This window comes from Electrona antarctica (assembly GCF_951216825.1).
Source record: "Electrona antarctica genome assembly, chromosome: 1".
In the NCBI taxonomy this organism is placed as follows: Eukaryota; Metazoa; Chordata; class Actinopteri; order Myctophiformes; family Myctophidae; genus Electrona; species Electrona antarctica.
Window position 1 is genome coordinate 39,992,408 of NC_136806.1, and position 22,231 is coordinate 40,014,638.

A 22,231-nucleotide genomic window follows, 5' to 3' on the forward strand; every position below is an offset into this window, starting at 1 on the left:
ATTTAAAAAAAGAATAATAATATTTCAAATAGCCAATATACAAGCTCACAACGATGTAGATCGGCTATTTGAACAATTTCATAATGTTTTTCAAAACAGTGAAATATGGCTACATTTTAGGAATTAGGGGTAAAGCAGTGTGCCAGATATGGCCCATATTTTAGTGTTTTGCCAACTACTTGGGGGTTCCACTTGCAAAACCAAGTGGTTCAGATCCACTTATAAGTGACGAAGTTCTAAAAGGAAACTATAGCCCAACACATGTGATGATTAACTTCCATTAATAAGTCACACCATCACATGCTTACGCCATTTAGACCTGAGACCAGATTCTACAAATGTCTTCTAAATCATGACAGCTTTCTGAAAAACCTATGTTTCTATGTCAGTGGTTCTCAAACTATTTCATGTCAAGGACCCCAAAAGTTGGCCGCGGACCCCCATCTGAAAAATTTGTTGTTCCAGGGACCTCCCAGAAGCAAAGATTTAAGTTAAAAGCGTTTGCTGTGAAAGAATATATATTCAAAGATTTGCACACATTTTCACGGTTTTCCAAAAAAAAGCAGATCTACAACTGCTATTTTTCAACAGTTAAAAGTTTTAAATATTGGTTAAAAGTGGTTAAAAGCTATGAGGCGACACAGATGCGTCCTCAGGTCTCAATGGATCAACTGTATAGTGCAGTGTTCTTCCCCCCTTCAGCTGGAACGATAACCTTGCCTTATTCATCTGGATTGCAGCTTTTAATCTCCTCCGTCCTTAACTATCTTACTTGGTCTTATCTGCGGGTGTCTTTTCATTTGTGTCAGTCTCCTGTCACTCACAGGGACGGATGCTGCAGTGCTGACGGTGACAGAGTGCACCTGGGCCATGCTGTCATGCCGTGGTGGAAGTACTTTTACTATAGTAAAAGTATACTGGAGGCCTGGGCTGTGGCTCAGCGGTCCAGGCACCTTGGCTGGTAATCCAGTCTGGCAGTGTGCCGCGGGTTCGACTCCCGATCCCGACGGCCTTTACTGCATGTCTTCCCCCCATCTCTCTCCCCATTTCCTGTCAGCCTACTGTCTGTCCCTTCATAAAAAATAAGAAATAAAGGCGAAAGCCACAAAAAAAAAACATTTAAAAAAAAAAGGTATACTGGAATATAGAAATATACTCATACTGTTACAAGTAAACGTCCGGAATTACAAATGTACTTGGCAGCAAAAAGCACGCACGCACGCACGCATGCAGGCACACACACACACACACACACACACACTGACCAGTGCACAGAGCAGATCCACGGCTTCCAGTATGAGTTCCTGGTGTCCTATCCTGGTCACTCCCAGTTCTTCCAGTTCCTGATGGGTGATGTGGAGCAGCTGTTCCCCTCCCATCTGCTCCCGCTCGAAACTCTTCACATACTGCTGCAGACAGTCATCTAAACCTGAGGAGAGCAGCGCGCACACACACACACACACACGTTAGTTCTGTGTCTTTTTTAGACACATTTCAGGTTCAGGTTAATTTATTTGTTTGTCCCCGAAGGGCGATTTGGTTTACAACAAGGCATAACAGGCAGACACATGAATCACATAAAACACAGTAAAAAGAGCATGGTACACATAGAAATAAAATAAACAGTTCAAGGTTTCAGTGTAGCAAAGGAAATTCATAACGGCGACAAAGTTACAAAGTTACCTCCTCCTCCTATCGTCATTTAAGGCCTGGATAGACACAGGCACGAAGGATAATTTATACCTGTTACTTTTTGCCCCTGGAACCTTTAGGGTATTTGAAAATAAATATGTCTTTAAAAGCGTCACCATGGATATATCACCACTGTAGTCCAGGCCTTGGCTGGTAAGCCAGCTTTATAGCGTGACAACCTTTGCTGTGTGTCCCCCCCCATCTCTCTCCCCTTTCCTGTCTATCTACTATCATCTGTCCAATAAAGGCAAAAAAAAAGCCCCAAAAAATATCTAAAAACCACTGTGGTCCATATTAGACATTTAATATCCAACATACAAATAATACAAACAAGACTGAGACGAGACTGCAACAACTAAAAAGAAACAACTGCACTGCATGTTGCACTGTTGTGCAGGCATGTGTGTGTGTGTGTGTGTGTGTGTGTGTGTGTGTGTGTGTGTGTGTGTGTGTGTGTGTGTGTGTGTGTGTGTGTGTGTGTGTGTGTGTGTGTGTGTGTGTGTGTGTGTGTGTGTATCTCTGTCTTGCAGGTGTCTGGTGGGCAGAGTCAATCAACTGGGAACACCTTACTCAATCTCCCAATTATTGATCTCAACATTCTTCACAACCTCGGCCTGATGGCCTCAAAGTCTAATATTTCCCCCGAGACATGGGAATATCCCATAGCTTAGTGGTTAAGATGTGGCTTTCCACACGGGAGACCCATTAAACTTGTTTTCAATGACGTCTGCTAGTCTGACAATCATATTTTGTGGTTGTTGTTGTAAAACTCTATATTTATGCTTTGCAGATAGAGTAGGCCTACAAGAAACTACCAGAATTGTCACGGTTAAGCTTCAAAAAGTTTACAAAAAGATTAGACATAACCAAATGAAAAACACGATTTTGGGGGGATTGCGTCTTTAATTAGCCAAATGCAGAGCAATTGGCTAGTAATCCTTTGCCCTTATTTATAACTGCTAAATGGGGTAGGAGACAAAAAGACACTCCATGTGCCAAGAGGCAAGAGGGAGAACGCACAGCTCCATGTGCCAAGAGGCAAGAGGGAGAACGCACAGCTCCATGTGCCAAGAGGCAAGAGGGAGAACGCACAGCTCCATGTGCCAAGAGGCAAGAGGGAGAACGCACAGCTCCATGTGCCAAGAGGCAAGAGGGAGAACGCACAGCTCCATGTGCCAAGAGGCAAGAGGGAGAACGCACAGCTCCATGTGCCAAGAGGCAAGAGGGAGAACGCACAGCTCCATGTGCCAAGAGGCAAGAGGGAGAACGCACAGCTCCATGTGCCAAGAGGCAAGAGGGAGAACGCACAGCTCCATGTGCCAAGAGGCAAGAGGGAGAACGCACAGCTCCATGTGCCAAGAGGCAAGAGGGAGAACGCACAGCTCCATGTGCCAAGAGGCAAGAGGGAGAACGCACAGCTCCATGTGCCAAGAGGCAAGAGGGAGAACGCACAGCTCCATGTGCCAAGAGGCAAGAGGGAGAACGCACAGCTCCATGTGCCAAGAGGCAAGAGGGAGAACGCACAGCTCCATGTGCCAAGAGGCAAGAGGGAGAACGCACAGCTCCATGTGCCAAGAGGCAAGAGGGAGAACGCACAGCTCCATGTGCCAAGAGGCAAGAGGGAGAACGCACAGCTCCATGTGCCAAGAGGCAAGAGGGAGAACGCACAGCTCCATGTGCCAAGAGGCAAGAGGGAGAACGCACAGCTCCATGTGCCAAGAGGCAAGAGGGAGAACGCACAGCTCCATGTGCCAAGAGGCAAGAGGGAGAACGCACAGCTCCATGTGCCAAGAGGCAAGAGGGAGAACGCACAGCTCCATGTGCCAAGAGGCAAGAGGGAGAACGCACAGCCAAAGACACTCCATGTGCCAAGAGGCAAGAGGGAGAACGCACAGCCAAAGTACCCCAAATGACAATCATTCTGACAAAATACAACTCAGACATAATTGGGCAGTAGGCTATTATGCGTGTCTTAAGTACCAGGTCTTATGACTTAACTTAAGACCTGGAGGTGTGGTCAATGCTGTTTGGCCACTCAGAATAGCCAAATGGCATTGATCACGCCTCCAGGTCTTAAGACCTGGTACTTAAGAAATGCAGACTATCAAAACATAATGACTATCATGGTTTTGCACAAAATTCCACAAATCATGAATGCAGCATATCCAATCTGCCCCAAATCACACATCGACAGGCCTCTAAACAATGCAGAACCAAAAGCGAGGGCCTATTGCTTACAAAAAACGCCATATATCAGGAAGGAAACATCCAATCATACCCAAATTGGAATTGCATGTTGAGGAGCCTCTATAATGGTTCCCAAACTTTTCAGGTCGAGCCCATAATTATTTTAATTATTATAATTTTTTGTTTATGGCATTTCTTAGATTTGTTTGTTTTAACATATATTTAAAAAATGTATGTACAAAACATATTTTGAAATACATATTTTTTTAAATGTAGGAAAAGGAAAATGGGATTTTTACTGGAGTCGTGACCCATACAAATGGGTCCTGACCCATTTGTGAAAGGCCCTTTCGCCAACCCCACCTAGGGTATGGGCACTGATGACACAGAGAAGACAACATGCCCCCAGCGCCCATAGAGGGAGTCAAACGAGTCTTGTTGTCCTTTTTGCCCTATTATGAGGAATAGAGGTCATGTCAATCAGACCAGCTAATGTAGCTGTGTGGCGTTTAGAGATAAAATCTATTAAAAACTCACCACCACCTCTGCAACAGAGGTCAAAAATGAAGCAATTTCCATGTTCCACAGAGTGTAGATAGGTCACAACCACACAGATGTCTCGCTGGCAAAATATAATTTAGTCAAAGTCTTGCTTTTAAAACAGAATCAAGACAGACAAAAGTTAGACTTCAAAATAAGTCTGGACCAAGCAGATGCTTTGCATCCGGAGCAACCTATTTATAACAAACAATTACAGTTATTAGTAGTAGGATTGCCAAATTATTATTTCAAAAAGTATGTTGTTAACGTAAGAGCTGCATGGATTATCTGAATTTGGTCTCAGTTGGACTTTTAGTTTTTGCCCCTGACATGATCATGTAACATGGCTCTCCTTATCCAACCTCAGGCATGCTGCATTGGCCTGAAATGCACAGTACGATAAGATACATTTCTCTGTGATACTATCTGCGTGCGTGCGTGCGTGCGTGCGTGCGTGCGTGCATGCGTGTCAATGACGCAGCGCTACCTGTTTAAAAATACAAGGGAATATTGCAGATGTAGTAGCTATGAAAAGAAAATACACCTGGCCAGCATGTCTGTGTCCAGTCAGTGTTATGTATGAATATGAGGCTGATGGATCTACATGCGCAGCCACACAGCCACACAGTGCCCCGCGCATGTTATTGATCAATCAGCATACAGCTTCTAACCAGCACCATCAGCAGAAAGCACACCTGTGACCAGTGACCACCACACGCACGCACGCACGCACGCACGCACGCACGCACGCGCGCACGCACGCGCACACACACGCACACACACAAATAACAATGTGCTGCAAGTGCAAATATTCACAAATGCAGACACACACACACACACACACACACACACACACACACACACACACACACACACACACACACACACACCTGCACAAATCACACAAACGCATTTCCTACAAACATAGACACAGACTTACAAAATAGCAGTTGTTATTCAAGGTCTGTGTGTATTTGTGTGTGTGTGTGTGTGTGTGTGTGTGTGTGTGTGTGTGTGTGTGTGTGTGTGTGTGTGTGTCTGTGTGTGTGTGTGTGCGTGAAGCCTCAGGGAACGCCTACTGCTGACACTGAGAAGAAAGTGTGGTAACACCCTAACACACAGCTTCCATCACACACGCGCGTACGCACACGTGTGTGTGTGTGTGTGTGTGTGTGTGTGTGTGTGTGTGTGTGTGTGTGTGTGTGTGTGTGTGTGTGTGTGTGTGTGTGTGTGTGTGTGTGTGTGTGCGTGCGTGTGCGTATATAAATATATACAGCCTATCTGCAATGTCTCAACGCGTCACGCTATGAGTTGTGAGCTTGTAGATCAGCTATTTTCACCAGCCTCCAACTAAGTATAAATCAAGCATAACTTCAACCCCTAAACCTAATGCCTAACCGTAATCCCAACTACAATATGGATCATTTAATTGTAAGACTATAACTCATTCTCAAATTCTACTATGCTAACAAGTATAGCAATATAAATACGTACATTACAATAATATAAGCGCACCCACACACCCACACACACACACACACACACACACACACACACACACACACACACACACACACACACACACACACACACACACACACACACACACACCTGAATTAAGACAGAGTTGTCTGGAGGGATTTCCCTCATGTGAGACGGGTGACATCATGACATCACACACTAATAGTGAGATACTGCAGCACCGCTGTGAGACCCAGCCTCAGCGGACAGTGTGCCCACGTGCACTCACATACAGTAGCAGTGTGTGCCCACGTGCACTCACATACAGTACAGTAGTAGACTAGCAGTGTGTGCCCACGTGCACACACATGCAGTACAGTAGTATTGTGTGCCCACGTGCACACACATACAGTACAGTAGTACACTAGCAGTGTGTGCCCACGTGCACACACATACAGTACAGTAGTAGACTAGCAGTGTGTGCCCACGTGCACACACATGCAGTACAGTAGTATTGTGTGCCCACGTGCACACACATACAGTACAGTAGTATTGTGTGCCCACGTGCACTCACATACAGTAGTACACTAGCAGTGTGTGCCCACGTGCACACACATGCAGTACAGTAGTATTGTGTGCCCACGTGCACTCACATACAGTAGTACACTAGCAGTGTGTGCCCACGTGCACACACATACAGTACAGTAGTAGACTAGCAGTGTGTGCCCACGTGCACACACATGCAGTACAGTACAGTAGTAGTGTGTTCCCACGTGCACACACATACAGTAGTAGGCTAGCAGTGTGTGCCCATGTGCACACACACTCATACAGTAGTAGGCTAGCAGTGTGTGCCCATGTGCACACACACTCATACAGTAGTAGGCTAGCAGTGTGTGCCCACGTGCACACACATTCAGTAGTACGCTAGCAGCAGTAGTGCAGGACGTATACAGCTGCAGTCTTGGAAACAAATCAAATAGAATAGTCCCCACTCCTTTGGGGTGGTTTTTTTTAGCACATTATATAGGCTACACCTAAAGTTGTCCTCTTTTTACCCATCCTATAACAACTAGGAGCTGTGAGCAGCCATTGGATTCTACGGCGCTCTGGGAGCAATTAGGGGCGGACGGACAACAGATATTTTTCAAATGCTAGATATTTAAATAATATCTAACAAAAACATTACTTATGTTATAATTTGGCATTCTCATAAACAATATGTATATGCCTCACTGTTGTACCGGCCTGTCTGTCTGTCTGTCTGTCTGTCTGTCTGTCTGTCTGTCTGTCTGTCTGTCTGTCTACTGTAGCTATTAGCTATAGGAATAATAACTAAATCCTTTGCTCTCTGTCTCCTGGAATCAAATGGGTCTGATATCCTCTGGGAATCTCTCTCACTATAGCCATGGCCTATTTATCCAACACACGCACGCAGCAAGGTTATAATAGTTTTGGATTTTTCATTATAGTTTAGTTTGTTAGTTTTTTTTCTTCCAATTCAGTTAGTTTTAGTTCGTTTTTAGAGTGGGTTTGCTAGTTTCTATTTAGTTTTTATTTTGGTGAAAATGCTGAGTTTTAGTTTAGTTTTAGTTTTTTTCGTACTTTGGTTTATTTGTCAGGTATAGGATTCAAAAAGATCAGAGTAAGTATTGTGTAATAAAACATCAAAAAATAACGTAACTTAATTTGGTCCTTTATTTCTCCACTTTGATAATATCAATTTATTGTAATCGTTGTCACCTGTACAATGAGGTATAGTCTGTATAGATTGTAAGGATCGGGCATTTGTGGAATGAGCAACACAGCTAAACGTGTGGGTAGCGCCCCCAAACAAATGTGCCAGATCAGTATACGATCAAATGTATCAACCAAAAAGCACTGATCTACAATATCTCACTTAATAGTGGTAAAACTCTAGCAGTAGTGCCAAAAACACAAAATACAAACAAGGCATTTAGCACTTTACATTCTTAACAATAAGATTGAAGCATGAAAACATCACCTTTTGCATAACCAAACACACTTACTGTCAATGGACACACAACCTCTCACAACAACTCTGCAGTGAAGAATGAACTACTTGCATACTGTGTGGCTTGATTAACTGAATGAAATACACCTGCTGGTGTCATAGTGACCTAATTAACTCAATAAACTTAACTTGCTTTTGAAAGCCACCACTCTAGGAGGGGGGAGGGGTGAGTGTGGACTAAACTAACTGCCCTTTTTAACAGTTGGTATTATTCTCCATATGCAGACTGCAGACATCTTACCATATAAGTTAATGGCAAGGTGCTACCTAGGTACAACTTCCATTGGCAGCCCATTCATCCAAACAGAAAAGTCCTATCTGATTGTATTAAACAACGTCAAACTCACCAACTCACCAACAAACTCACAAACAAGTGTTTGTTTCATAAAAATCCACTGTATACATGTTATGAGCTACTTTGTGTCCTAGCTTGCACTTTTTCAAGTGCTGGAGTTTGGAAGTGCTCGTTAGATATCACTCAACTGCCCTGTGTACCACCTGTTTTGAATTAGCACATAATGCAAGAGGCACCAGGACATTGCTTTACTGAAAACGAGTGCTTCCTAACTCTGATGGAAACATGGCCGCGGTAATGGTCAATACCAACCCTTGCTTTGAGTTGCTTAGTGGATTGGATGATTGCACTCTCCCACAGTAATAAGGAAAAAACAACACGGCACGCCCAAGCTGATCCCACAAGTGTTCAATTGGGTTGAGGTCTGGACTCACGGCAGGCCATTCCATCCTCTCCACTCCTACATTTTGGAGGTACTCTTTGATCCTGGCTCTATGGGGCGAGTGTTGTCATCCTGGAGGATGGCGTTATAGGTCCCAGATTCTGAAGATATGGGATTGCCTTTAATGATGACAAGTTCTGTCTTGCCCTGAGTGAGATACTGTTCCATACCAAACCAAGCTGTTGTGGCAAGGGTGAATACCAACCACTTGCCATTTTGGCAAATGTTTTGGGGGCGCTACCCACACATTTAGCTGTGTTGCTCATTCCACGAATGACCGATCCTTAAATAATAGGCCTACTATATACCCTTCAGAGTAGACGTGCTCCGCATATTTTACGATCATCCTTTTCTACAAGGCACTTCCTTGCGTCACTCTCGCTGTCATATTCAAAGCAATCTGAGAATCCCATCGTCAAATATTCGGGAAAACAGCGGCCCCTGTTGTTCCTCAAAAGTTGACGGGAGGCAACAGTCTGTCTTGAGAGACTATATTCACTTTACTTTCTTCCAACTTTTGCCATTTTTCCAAGTAACATGCAGTCAGTTTCAGGCAGTGCAGAATGTAAACAAGCGACGCAAAGCATGGCTACATGCTGCCGTACGGTGCTGAAAACTGCCGTAAAACTTGTTGGAGAAATGAGGAAATGAATTGAATGAATTTAAAAGGTTTATATTATAAATATCCGAAAGGCATATAAATATTGATAAAAACTAAAACTAAGGATATTTTGTCTATAATTTCAGTTAGTTTTACATAATTTTGTGAACACACAATACAGTTTCAGTTTAGTTATCGTTTCTTTATTATTATTATTATTTTTATTAGTTTCAGTTAACTAAAATGTTTTTTTAATTCTAGTTTTCGTTTTTTAGTTAGTTTTAGTTAACTATTATAACCTTGGCACGCACGCACGCACGCACGCACGCACGCACACACGCACGCACGCACACACGCACGTACGCACACACACACACACACACACACACACACACACACACACAAACACAATTTAGCCATTTAGCAGACACTCTTAATTCAGAGCGATTTACAGTAAGCAAGACCACCACATGGTAATACATCATATACTGTACATAGAAATAGTCATCATGAATCATAAGCAACCTAAGAACCTAACATCTGTCTAATAGTACAATATCTGTGGGCCGGCCCTCCCATCAGGCAGAACAGGCAGTTGCCTAGGGCATCATGAGGGGAGGGGGGGCATCATGAGGGGAGGGGGGGCATCATGAGGGGGGGGGCATCCACCAAGCAAAACAAAACACAGTGCTTTGGAGCACAAGGGGGCCATGGTCATTTTTCAAGGGGGCATCACGAGAAATCCTGCCTAGGGCACCAAATTGCTCAGGGCCGGCACTAAGCTATGAATAAACATGCTATGTCTACATACAATGGTATCTAAATTACCTAAGTTTAGCCTTTGCATTCACCTGTAAGGTCGTCGTGGCTAGTGCGTGCTACAGTCAGTGCTAAGATGGAGTTTGAAGAGGTGGTTTTTCAGACTACGGCGGAAGATTGGGAGTGAGTCTGCAGTTCTGATTGCAATGGGAAGTTATACACTATACTATACTATACTATACTATACTATACTATACTATACTATACTATACTATACTATACTATACTATACATATACATATACATATACATATACATATATATATATATATATATATATATATATATATACTATAAAGTGATATGACTACATAAAATGCAATTCTAGTGCTGTCTACTTACAGCAACATGCTGTATACAGTCTGTATAAAATGCTATCTAAGTCGACTCTACATAAAGTACTATATCTAAGGGGCTAGGGCAAGTTCTATGGGCCATGATGGAGTCTGAAAAGGTGGGTTTTCAGACTACGGCGGAAGATTGGGAGTGAGGCTGCAGTTCTGATTGTAATGGGAAGTGCATTCCATAGTTTTGGAGCCTGAAGGGAGATAAAACTATGGAATGCACTTAAATACAGGCTTAAGTGCACATGCTGGTAGGCCAGTAAGGAAGTCAAGTTTTGATATGACTGATGTCTGGATAAGAAGCTGGGCTGACTCGTGGGTGAGGAAGGGTCTAATCCTTTGTATTGGGGCCATATGTATTTGTAGTTTTAAAATGATGGTTTCAGTGAAAGCATGCCAAGAGATATTGCAGAAGTATAATCATACAGCATCCTTTTTGATAAAGACATTATGAACAACAGCAGGCTTGTTTCTTAATCAACACAAAAACTGAGCACTTAATCATTAAAACTGTTGCTGCACTGGTTCCTTGGGAGTTCCTGTCATCCTTTATATCACTGTGTTTCTGTAAGACACACACACACACACACACACACACACACACACACACACACACACACACACACACACACACACACACACACACACACACACACACACACACACACACACACACACACACACACACACACACACACACAAAGGCTTATGATGTGACACGTTGTGAGCTTAGATCCACAATTTCTCGAATTTCTCGAAAGTATAGATATAGGCTTAAAGAGTGATGTCACTTCAAAACACTCCTGGGGTCACTGCACGGCTAATCCTACAGGCTGGGTGGCACCACGTCAGCGGGGGGTGTTGGGCGGAACGAGTAGGAAGGAGTCCTCCACTGGGAGTTCTCCCAGCGGGGTCTCCTGACTGTGAGTCAGTGGGATACAACAGCAGTGACAACACAGAGATCTGTGTGGGGAGTAGCATAATGACTAAATTGGGGAGAAAGGGAGGTAAAAACAATTGGCCACTCTAAACAAGTAAACATTTGGGGTAATTTTCACTGTGTATGTGCTCCCCAGGGAAACCTTAATTTTTGTATTAGTTATTTCATGAATCATGCATGCATGGAGTTATTGGACTCCATGATGCAGCATTACAAATTAACAAAAATAAAAAGAACTAAGCGTGATTAGTTATTTATTAACTAACAGTGAGTCTGATAAATCATATAATTATCATAATGTATCACACAACTATAAAGTACAAGAGATCCTGACGGCAATATTGTGATTTAAATACAAATGCATGTGTGTGTATGAAACATGCACAAGTACAGTATATCTACACAACACACACATGCACGGTTGCACGCACGGTCGCACGGTCGCACGCACGCACGGTCGCACGCACGCACGCACGCACGCACGCACACACGCACGCACGCACGCACGCACGCACGCACGCACGCACGCACGCACGCACGCACGCACGCACACACACACACACACACACACACACACACACACACACACACACACACACACACACATAAACGAGGTGGCACACATAGCTGCTGGCCAATCACTGCATGAGTCACTGTGTTCCCTGAAGGACAAGCTCCTTCATAGGCTCAGTTCCCATGCACCCAGAGGCAGGTGTATATACAGTATGTGTAAATATTACCATAACCATATCTGCATCAGTACAACCATAAGGCTCTAAACAAACAGTGGTGCTAAAATAGCACTAACAGTGGTTCTTTGGCTCATAATCATGGACGAACCTCATTTGGTGCCACTCTGTGTTCATTTTGTTGACTAAAAATGACTAATTACTGTTCGTCGACTACCTTTTTTCACTGACGAAATCGAAATAAAAACAAATCAAAAACTAAGCTATATATGATGAGTAAAACTGAGACTAAATATATTGACAATTAATTTCGTCAACAAATAAAAACTAGACTAATAGGGAGGGACTAGTGGAGAAGAGATCCGGTAGAAAGACAAGTCATGTTATGTTTGGAATGGTTACGCTCGGGTGTCGTGGCCATTTTAGATGACTAAATAGACTGTAGATTTAGTTGACTAAAATCTTATATTTAGTCAAGTAAAACTTGAATTAAACTAAAACATTTCAGATGACTAAAACATCCATCCATCCATCCATCCATCTTCAACCGTTTATCCGTAGTCGGGTCGCGGGGGCAACAGCTCCACCAAAGTGTTCCAGACTTCCCTCTCCAGAGCAACATTAGTGACTTTACTTATAGCACCTATATATCTTCGCCCTTAGTACTAGACCTAGATATCGTCACTGTCAGGCAGAAACCTCTTGTCTCCATGTTAGAACTTTTTGAGAAATGAATGCCGATCATACTACAGCATCACAACAGCATCAATTCAAAAGTAACAGATCCACAAGCTTGAAACGTGGTGCAAAGCGACGCATTTCGAGCTTGTTGATCTGCAACTTTTGCTGCTTATGAATTAGAATCCTGAAAAGTAAAGAAACAGTATTGTACATATGAGGTTTCCACCCGAAAGAGACAATATGCAGACATATCCGTACGCGTAGTCATTTTGTTGTCACGTTAATTTTCATTTGCTCTCGTGCCGCAATGGAAACATCAGCTCTGAATGAACATTATAAATAACAATCCATATCCAAAAAGGTACTTGACACTTAACCCATTTAGTGTCAAGTGTCTAAATTTTCTGAAAAACCTATGTTTCTATATGTCAGTGGTGCTCAACCTTTTTCATGCCAAGGACCCCCAGAATTATCTGTATTTGGCCACAGACCCCCATCTGAAAGTATGTTGTTCCAGGGACCCCCCAGAAGCAAAGATTGGAGTTAAAATAGTTCGCTCTGAAAGAATATATACTTAAAAATTTGCACCACATTTTCAAGATTTTCAGATCTGCTATTCTTCCTGTCTAAGTTTAAGTATATAACATATTGCTTAAAACACCAAAAGGGGTTCCCGTCCTGAATGGGTTCAAGCGTTCAACATATTCTAACGTCCCAAACTTTACCATAATTGTCACAACGTAAAATCCATACTGTATGCTGTTAATCTCATACTGTACTATTAACATACTCTAATGTCTCATACTGTACTATTAACATACTCTAATGTCTCAGTGTATTTGCTCATATAGCGCCGCCACTAACACTGTGAAGTTGGTGTTGCCAGGCGACCAGAGGAGGGCTGTCCTCCAAGCAGAAGTGAGATATCAGCAGTAACCTCCCCTCAGGAGGACCACTAGCACTGATACTAGGATAGGGAGTACACACTACACACGCACACGCATGCGCACGCACGCACGCACGCATGCACGCACGCACGCACGCACGCACGCACGCATGCACGCACGCACGCACGCACACACACACACACACACACACACATATATATATACCGTATATATATATATATATTTACACACACGTGCGCGTGCCGTGCACACAGTATGCATACCACTTGCTGACGGAGAGCTTGTTAAAGGCCTCAATAAAAAGACTGCATTTACAGCACAATATGGCTCGAAATGCAGCCTCTCACAGCTGTGCTGTGCTGCGCTGCGCGGCCATTAAAACAAAATCACATCATGGACAGAGCAGCGTTTGGCCATCATCTCCCTGGAGGCTGGAACACACACCGGCTTCAGTGGAGAGAGAGTGGTTTGTATTCAGACTGTCAGAAGCGTGCAACGGGGGAAAGAAACGTGGATGTCAGGATCCACATGGGAATTGTCAATGATTATTGGAGGTACATCTGTGGCTTAGTGGGAGTGTGGCGTTTAGCACTGATTGGTCAAGCGTTAGCTTTGCACGCACGCACGCACGCACGCACGCACGCACGCACGCACGCACGCACGCCAGCCCTCTCATAGATAGATAGCCTGCAAATTGCTATGATTTGTGAGATTATAAAATGGCTATTTTTTATATTTTGAATATTTTCATTTCTAATAATGCCAACGATAAAGGCATGATAATGGTTAACCACTTGCACTTCTTTCATGCCCCTCTATTAATCCTTATTCTTTGTTGTATAAGGCCTTGGGCTTTTTTAAAGCACTCATTGACTACGAAATGTGTGTACAAATAAACTAATATATGTCTGAGTATTGGATAGTACAGTCTTTTAGCCACATGGACATCGACGCATGGACAGTACTGGAGTTCAAAGAGCCATCAATCAATACATTGTCTATTCCCAGCTTCTGCGTATGAGTAGGCCTACATGCTGAATTGCTACACCACTTAAAAAGAAGGCACGTCGTTCCTGATCGGGAATGCACCTTGTTAAATTTGGCACAGAAGGCTGCCAAAACACCAGGTTTAGGTTGTTTCAAGCCAACGATTCATTTTTCCACACCATCAGAGCTACTGTACAGATATCTGGATACAGGGATTTTTGATACAACGTTCAGAAATAATTTAGGTAAGACACAGGTTGACATCGTCGTCAGTGCACCTCACCCCCCCCCCCCCCCCCCCCCCCCCCCGCCCGCCCCCAAACCGGACAGATATTAACAGCACAGATCTACGAGTCCCATAGAGCTGCAGTGGAGGGGGAGAGGACACAGACAGGGCTAGTACAAACACCACACAGTATGTGTTAAATAGTGACAATTGCATGTCATGTGACCTGTGAGTGAGTCGCTCTAACCATGAACTCTGCACAAGCAACGCCGAGCTCTGTCCCGTATACAGCCTCGACTACATTTAGCGCTCTGTCCCGTACAGCCTCGACTACATTTAGCGCTCTGTCCCGTACAGCCTCGACTACATTTAGACCTCCTGCTGCAGGACTAAGTGCCTCGCTGAGTGCACGGCGAGACCTAAAATAAACCGCAGCACTCGCTAAAAATATTCCCCGCCGTGAAATATTCATGCATGACATCACGACGGAATATACTTAAGAGCGTGGCATTTTAGCTCCACAATATGTCAGCCTTCAAGTGCACCGCGGCGCCTCTCCCCCTGTACCTCGGCTAACTGGGGCGTCGAGAGGCAATTTGGAGGAATACGAGGAAGTAAGAGGAGAGGAGGGTCAAGCTGGAGGCAGCAGTAGTGGAAAAAGTAACTTATATTACTGCAATATAGAAATACTATAAGTCCGGAATTAAAAATGTATAGGCTACTTGACTAAAAGTACAAATAAAGTATTGGCAATCAAAATATACCAAAAGTAAAAATACTCATTATTAGTCATTATGAATATCCCATTTCAAGTTTTCAAATGAAAAAAAGTATTTTGAAAATAGCAGATCTACTTGTAAATCTGCTATTTTCAAATGGCCGAAATGTATAGGGCTGAAGTGGTTAATGCGTGTGTGCTTTGTAATAATAATCAAAATCTACGAAGTAATTAACTAATGTTTTCAAATAATTGTAGTGGAGTAGAAGTACAATATTTGCCTCTGAGATGTATGGAGTAGAAGTAAAAGTACTGAAAATTGGAAATACACCAGTAGAGTAAACTAAGCATACCTTCAAATTGTACTTGCGTAAATGTACGTACGGTAGTTACTGTACCTCCCACCACTAGAGAAGAGGAGTTGAAGCTGCAGGCTACAGAGCTTCAGCATGCTGCAGGCTACAGAGCTTCAGCATGCAGCAGCAGTGTGAAGCTGCAGGCTACAGAGCTTCAGCATGCAGTAGCAGTGTGCTATACAGAGGAGTTGAAGCTGCAGGCTACAGAGCTTCAGCATGCAGCAGCAGTGTGCTATACAGAGGAGTTGAAGCTGCAGGCTACTAGCCTGGTATCCAGCCTGCTTCGCTACGTTCGGCGGATTTTTTTTTCTCTCTTCGCTTATCAGTCTGGAAAGCCTCCCATTGGGAGGTTTTGCAGAACTACACTAGAACTACATATGTTACGTAGTCAACGTCGTTGCTGATTGGATGTTGTTCCAACGAATGAGAGTAGCGTTAGGCAACCTACGTCATCAGCCAGCGCCACCCTCCATGCTTTTCACTGCAGTAGCTGCGCTTTGCTATGACGTCTCACTGGTGCTTTGTCCCGCCCCGCACCACAGACCAATCAGAAGCCACGTTAGGTTTCGAAGCTTTTGGCATGTCCCGCCTCCCTTGGAGATAGGAGGCTTTCCAGACTGATAAGCGAAGAGAGAAAAAAAAATCCGCCGAACGTAGCGAAGCAGGCTGGATACCAGGCTAGCAGGCTACAGAGCTTCAGCATGCAGCAGTGTGCTATACAGAGGAGTTGAAGCTGCAGGCTACAGAGCTTCAGCATGCAGCAGCAGTGTGCTATACAGAGGAGTTGAAGCTGCAGGCTACAGAGCTTCAGCATGCAGCAGCAGTGTGCTATACACTGTCTGAGTGTCACTGCAGGCTACAGAGCTTCAGCATGCAGCAGCAGTGTGCTATACACTGTCTGAGTGTCAGCTTGACCTGAGAGAATATCAAGTGATTACAGACACATGCGAAGACACCTGTGAGCCGTTAGCCTCGCCTTGCCATGTCACATACACCGCCGTCAATAATGACAGAGTAGTGGGTGAAGAGGAGGACGTTTATATGGGAAATAAGTGCCGTGGTCGGCCTCTGCGTGTGGATAACGACAGAGAAAAGGTTCCCATGCTGTATTATGATTGATTGATTGATTGATTGATTGATTGATTGATTGATTGATTGATTGATTCTGACTCTGTTCTGTTCTTGATGAATTTTGTCTTGCCATTTATATTACAAATTGTGTCACATTGTCACTCTTGTCGTGATTGGATATATTCTCCAACCCGAAAATGGACAACAACAACACTGATATTACGTGTATTATATTTCAGTCTCTATTCAAAGCATAGTGCATCAAGTCTGTGTCAAAGCTGCTCCATGTCATATATCACTAGCATGGTGATGGAATTGGTTGCTATGCCAACTCTTGTGGTAACCAGGATGCTATACAGCAGTCAGTGATTATTTGTGCTGTTGTGTGCGTGTATGTATGTTCCCCATGCAACGGTCATGCACTGCTCATCCTACCAAGCAGGATCACCTTCCAAGGAAGCCATATAATCACAGCAAACACTGCAGCATGACTACATTTTCCTCATGGGCCTCATTCTGCCTCTTTGTCTTTGTGTCTATACTGTAGTTGTATTAATACTAGAATTTCGCGGGCCTTCGGCCCGCTCATCCTCGCGCCATGCGATGCGTCGCAAATGGGAAGAAGGCAATGGCAAGCCATGATGTTTTCATTTATGCATTTGCTTGGAAAGCGCAAAGTTGCCAAGCTGGCTGAGTGGCCCTGTGTGGTTTTGTGTATTTGCGTATGAAAGCGAGCATGGCAAGGCGCAGGAACAGTATACTGTACTGTACTGTGCTGTACTGTAAGTCTTTGTACTGTACTGTACTCATGTGTACTGTTCTCTGTGCTGTTGTATGTGTTATTTTTTATTATTATTATTATTACATGGATTAATATTCGGATGTACTGTACTGTTCTCTGTACTGTTGATATTATAGTTATTAGTGTTGTGTTATTATGTATTATTATTAGTATTATTATTACATGGATTAATATTCTGATGTGAGCTTTGTTTCTGTACTGTACTGTACTCATGTGTACTGTGCTGTTCTGTGTATTGTTGATATTATTGTTGTTATTAGTGTAGTGTTATTATTGTTTATGATTATTATGATTGAAAGAGCATGGCAAGGCGCAGGAACAGTATATTGTACTGTACTGTACTCATGTGTACTGTAGTGGACTGTTCTCTGTACTGTTATTAGTGTTGTGTTCTTATTTATTATTATTATTATTACATGGATTAATATTCTGATGTACTGTACTGTTGTCTGTACTGTTGATATTATAGTTATTAGTGTTGTGTTATTATTTTTTATTATTATTATTATGACATGGATTAATATTCTGATGTGAGCTTTCTTTCTGTACTGTACTGTACTCATGTGTACTGTACTGTTCTCTGTACTGTTGTTATGATTAGTGTAGTGTTGTAATTGTGTATTATTGTTATTATTAGCGTTCTGTGGCGTGTGTGTGTGTGTGTGCGTGCCATTTCAGCTGCATCGCGAGGCGATACAAATTCCCCCCCCCCCCCCGCGCACGCACGCACGCACACACCACACACACACACACACACGTGTCTGCAGTGACACTGCGTTGTACACAGCTGTTCTATTTCATCCGTAGTGCCTGGCAGAGGCAGTGGTTAACACTGGACGCAAATCATCCAGTGTTAAGCAGTCATCCAGGATTCATAGAACCATAGTAACATACGTAACTTACGTGTTGTGTTGCATCGCGTTGTTGCAGCGTGTGCGTGTAGTGTTGGTGGTGTTGTTGTGATCCATATATGCGTCCCGATTGTACCACGCCAGGTGTCGACGCGGTCGTGTTTGCATGATTGTAACTGTATGTAATCGCGGCGCTCGCCATCCAAGTTAGAATCAGTGTAGAAGCTGTGTTGTTGTTGTTCTTCTTCTTCTACTGTTGGTTTCCGGCAGGCTGTACACGTGTGTGTGTGCGCGCGTGTGTGTGTGTGTGTGTGTGTGTGTGTGTGTGTGTGTGTGTGTGTGTGTGTGTGTGTACTGTGTAACTTCCGGTAGTGTTTCCGGAAGTGTGAAAGGTAACACGAACCACGTGGGTCACGTGGTGGGGTTTTGAGCCAGTGGGAAGGGGTGATGTAGTGTTGCCAGGTCCACGTATTGTAAGCGAGTGGTAGTGTGTGAAAGTATAGGCTGTAGGAAGTCAGGGTTTGCGGCCTTGTTTACATAGACGTGGCAACAATGTTGGCGGCGCAGCCACTCTATGGCGCAGCCAATGAAAAGAGTGGAAGCACGGGATGCAGTGTTGCCAGGTCTGCGAATTGTAAGCGAGTTGTAAGTAGCGTGTTGAATGGCATTTTTTCTGTGGTTGTTTTCATAGACGTGGCAACAAATTAGGCGGGGGTGTCGGTGCTTGTGGCGTGTTTGTGTTTATTATGGATATTGATATTGTTTGCGAGTGTGGACGGGAGCCGGCTTTAGTGGCAGTGGGATGACAATGTTTACGCGGTTGGTGTTGAATGTGGTCGTGCGGCGCGACATGAGGAGATAGGGAACCAACGACGCGGAGGGTAAGTGTGTGACGTGTTAGTGTGTTGTTGCAGTGTGTGTTGCAGCGTGTTGCAGCGTGTCAGTGACGTAGTAGCTGGTGCCTTTTGTTCCTGTGCGTGCTTTTGGGCACATGTTTTCAATTGTAATATAGGATATAGCCTGTAACAAGCTATGTTAAGACTGGAAGCACAATTCATATTTTTGGCCTGTCCAGATTTGTAATCAGATTATTAGTCTGAACAGCAAAAAAACAAAAATGGGAACTGATTTGAACCACATTCCTAGGTGGTTTGAAATGTGATACAAATGTGATTCGAGTCAACCGTCTCACTCACTGAAAATAACCGATCTACAAGCTCACAATGCGTGGCATCAATCCACGCCTGTGGATTTGTGAGTGAGTGACAGCGTCATATGGCCACTAACATCAGAATCTAGTCAGCACCACTGCCCTAAACATGTATTGTTGTTTAGTACAGGAATAAACACAGAAGCACCCGGAGGAGGAAGTGGACCAAGAAAGGGGAGGAGCCAGACCGAGTTAATGTTTCTACACAAAAGGTTTTGGGAACAGAATGGGTTCCCAGATTGTTACGACAGCAACCACTGTACAGTACAGTACAGTTGACAATCTGACTAAACAAATTCAATCTGATCTCTTGCCGATTACAGTGGCTGCGTTTACACGGCCAATATTCATTCATCCAGAATGAACTCATTCCGAATAGAGATTCATACCCAACTGATTTTTATCTTGTGACCCTACCATTAACATTTTATGGCAGGCAAAATTGTCAAAATTGTTAAACTTTCCTTATGCTTTAACTAGCATGTGATGTGTCAAACTAGGGGGTTTTCATGATTCTGAATCCATTCCAAGCATTAGTTTTGCACAAAACACTCATTGGGCTAAAAACGGCCATAGACGTCATGACAAATGTGATGAGGTCAGCACAAAATGAGGTCAGCACATTTTGGGCACATTTGGGTAAATGGCTATGGCTGTTTTTTAGCCCAAGGAGGGTATTCTGTGCAAAACTAATGCTTGGAATGAATTCAGAATCACGAAAACCCCCTAGTTTGACATGTCACATGCTACTTAAAGCAAAGGGAAAGTTTGACATTTTTGCCTGCCATAGGATGTTATTGGGAGGGCCACAAGAAACCCCTATAAGAAAACAGCCGGTCAGCAAGTGGATTCATGAATGTATGTATATAGAAAATATTTTAGGACAATGAAAAAGACAAATTTCCCACCCGTCCACCTGAGTGCCAGACTGCACTCATTCCAAATACAAGTGGAATATCCCTGTCCATCTAAACGCAGCCAGTGTGGACAGTTGTTATTTATATTTTGCAACCTCCTCGATTCGATTCCGACTGGAGATCTGTGTTTCACTCTGTGACCTCAACGTCCTCACTCTCTTTCTCTCTACAGACACTGTCTACATAAAGCAAAACAAATATCTACAAGGATATACAGAGAATGGAGGATGAAAGAAAAATTAATGTGTCATTGAAGCTGTCCAAAATCTGGTGTGTGTGTGTGTGTGTGTGTGTGTGTGTGTGTGTGTGTGTGTGTGTGTGTGTGTGTGTGTGTGTGTGTGTGTGTGTGTGTGTGTGTGTGTGTGTGTGTGTGTGTGTGTGTGTGTGTGTGTGTGTGTGTGTGTGTGTGTGTGTGCGCGTGTGTGTAGGTTGGGGACAGGCACATCTGACTTATCAGGATCGGGATAAAAGCGTGAATGCATTTAGCATGCTTTAGTCTTCATGCTGAATCAATTAATAGTCACAAACCTCAAATAAAATATGTACAGTAGGCTATGTCCCCAACATTGGTCAGCACATAAAAAATATAGCCACACTGTATATAGCCGAAATCGAATTGCGCAGCTTGCGCTTGTAGGCCTATGCATATTCTATGGTTCACAAACATGATGGTCTGACAGAGACAGACTGACAGTCAGTCACTAGAGCTAATTATATAAAAAATAGAAGTCCACATTATTGAATGGCATCGGCGTGTTTGCAAGTCATCCAGGTATAAGATCATGCCTTTCTGGGCACAGAATAATGTGCCACATCCTTTCGTATGTGGCTACTACTGTATATTGACCTCATCATGAACGACATGCCTCAGCAGAGTCTGCATCAAACTTCCATCATGCCAAGTGGCAACTAACTCCAAATGTCCCGCAAATTATTTTACGACATCGTCAAATGAACCATTCATACTAGTATAGCCAGCTTATAAGAAAATTTAAATAGCTAACAAATCCATTCCCCAGGCATTCAGACAGATGACAGTGATATCAATGATAGTAATCTAAAAGACGGACTTCCCCTCATTGTCTCCACCAGGCCGAAGGCATGGGGAGAGAGTATGTTTTGCACGTCCGTGTGTGTGTGTGTCCGTCCTTCCTTCCTTCCTTCCTTCCTTCCGTCCTTCCGTCCGTCCGTTATCAGCTAATCTCTGCCACCGTTGGCCCGATCCATGCCAAACTTTGCACACACACTCCCTGGATGCCAACAACGAACCTCTGCCCCAAATATTCTTCAACGGCCTGTTATAGCGCCACCATGAGGCTGATTTAGGCAAAACACATTTCTGTAGATTACTCGTACACATTTTATCCATACATCACACAATTCGGTATACACTATCTTCATAGTCAAGTGATCAACACGGATCTGCACCATTTCCCATCTTCCATCCTGATTGGCTAAG

General features: G+C 43.6%; 1 protein-coding gene across 1 annotated transcript in view; it reads right to left on the reverse strand.

Moving 5' to 3' along the window:
* The window catches only part of LOC306923776 (connector enhancer of kinase suppressor of ras 2), a 133,456-nt gene that overhangs the window by 89,987 nt on the left and 21,238 nt on the right, over positions 1 to 22,231 (reverse strand). Inside the window, exon 2 of the mRNA XM_079502073.1 lies at positions 1,266 to 1,429. Coding sequence (XP_079358199.1) covers positions 1,266 to 1,429 — 164 coding nt within the window. The remainder of the gene's footprint in view (positions 1 to 1,265; positions 1,430 to 22,231) is intronic.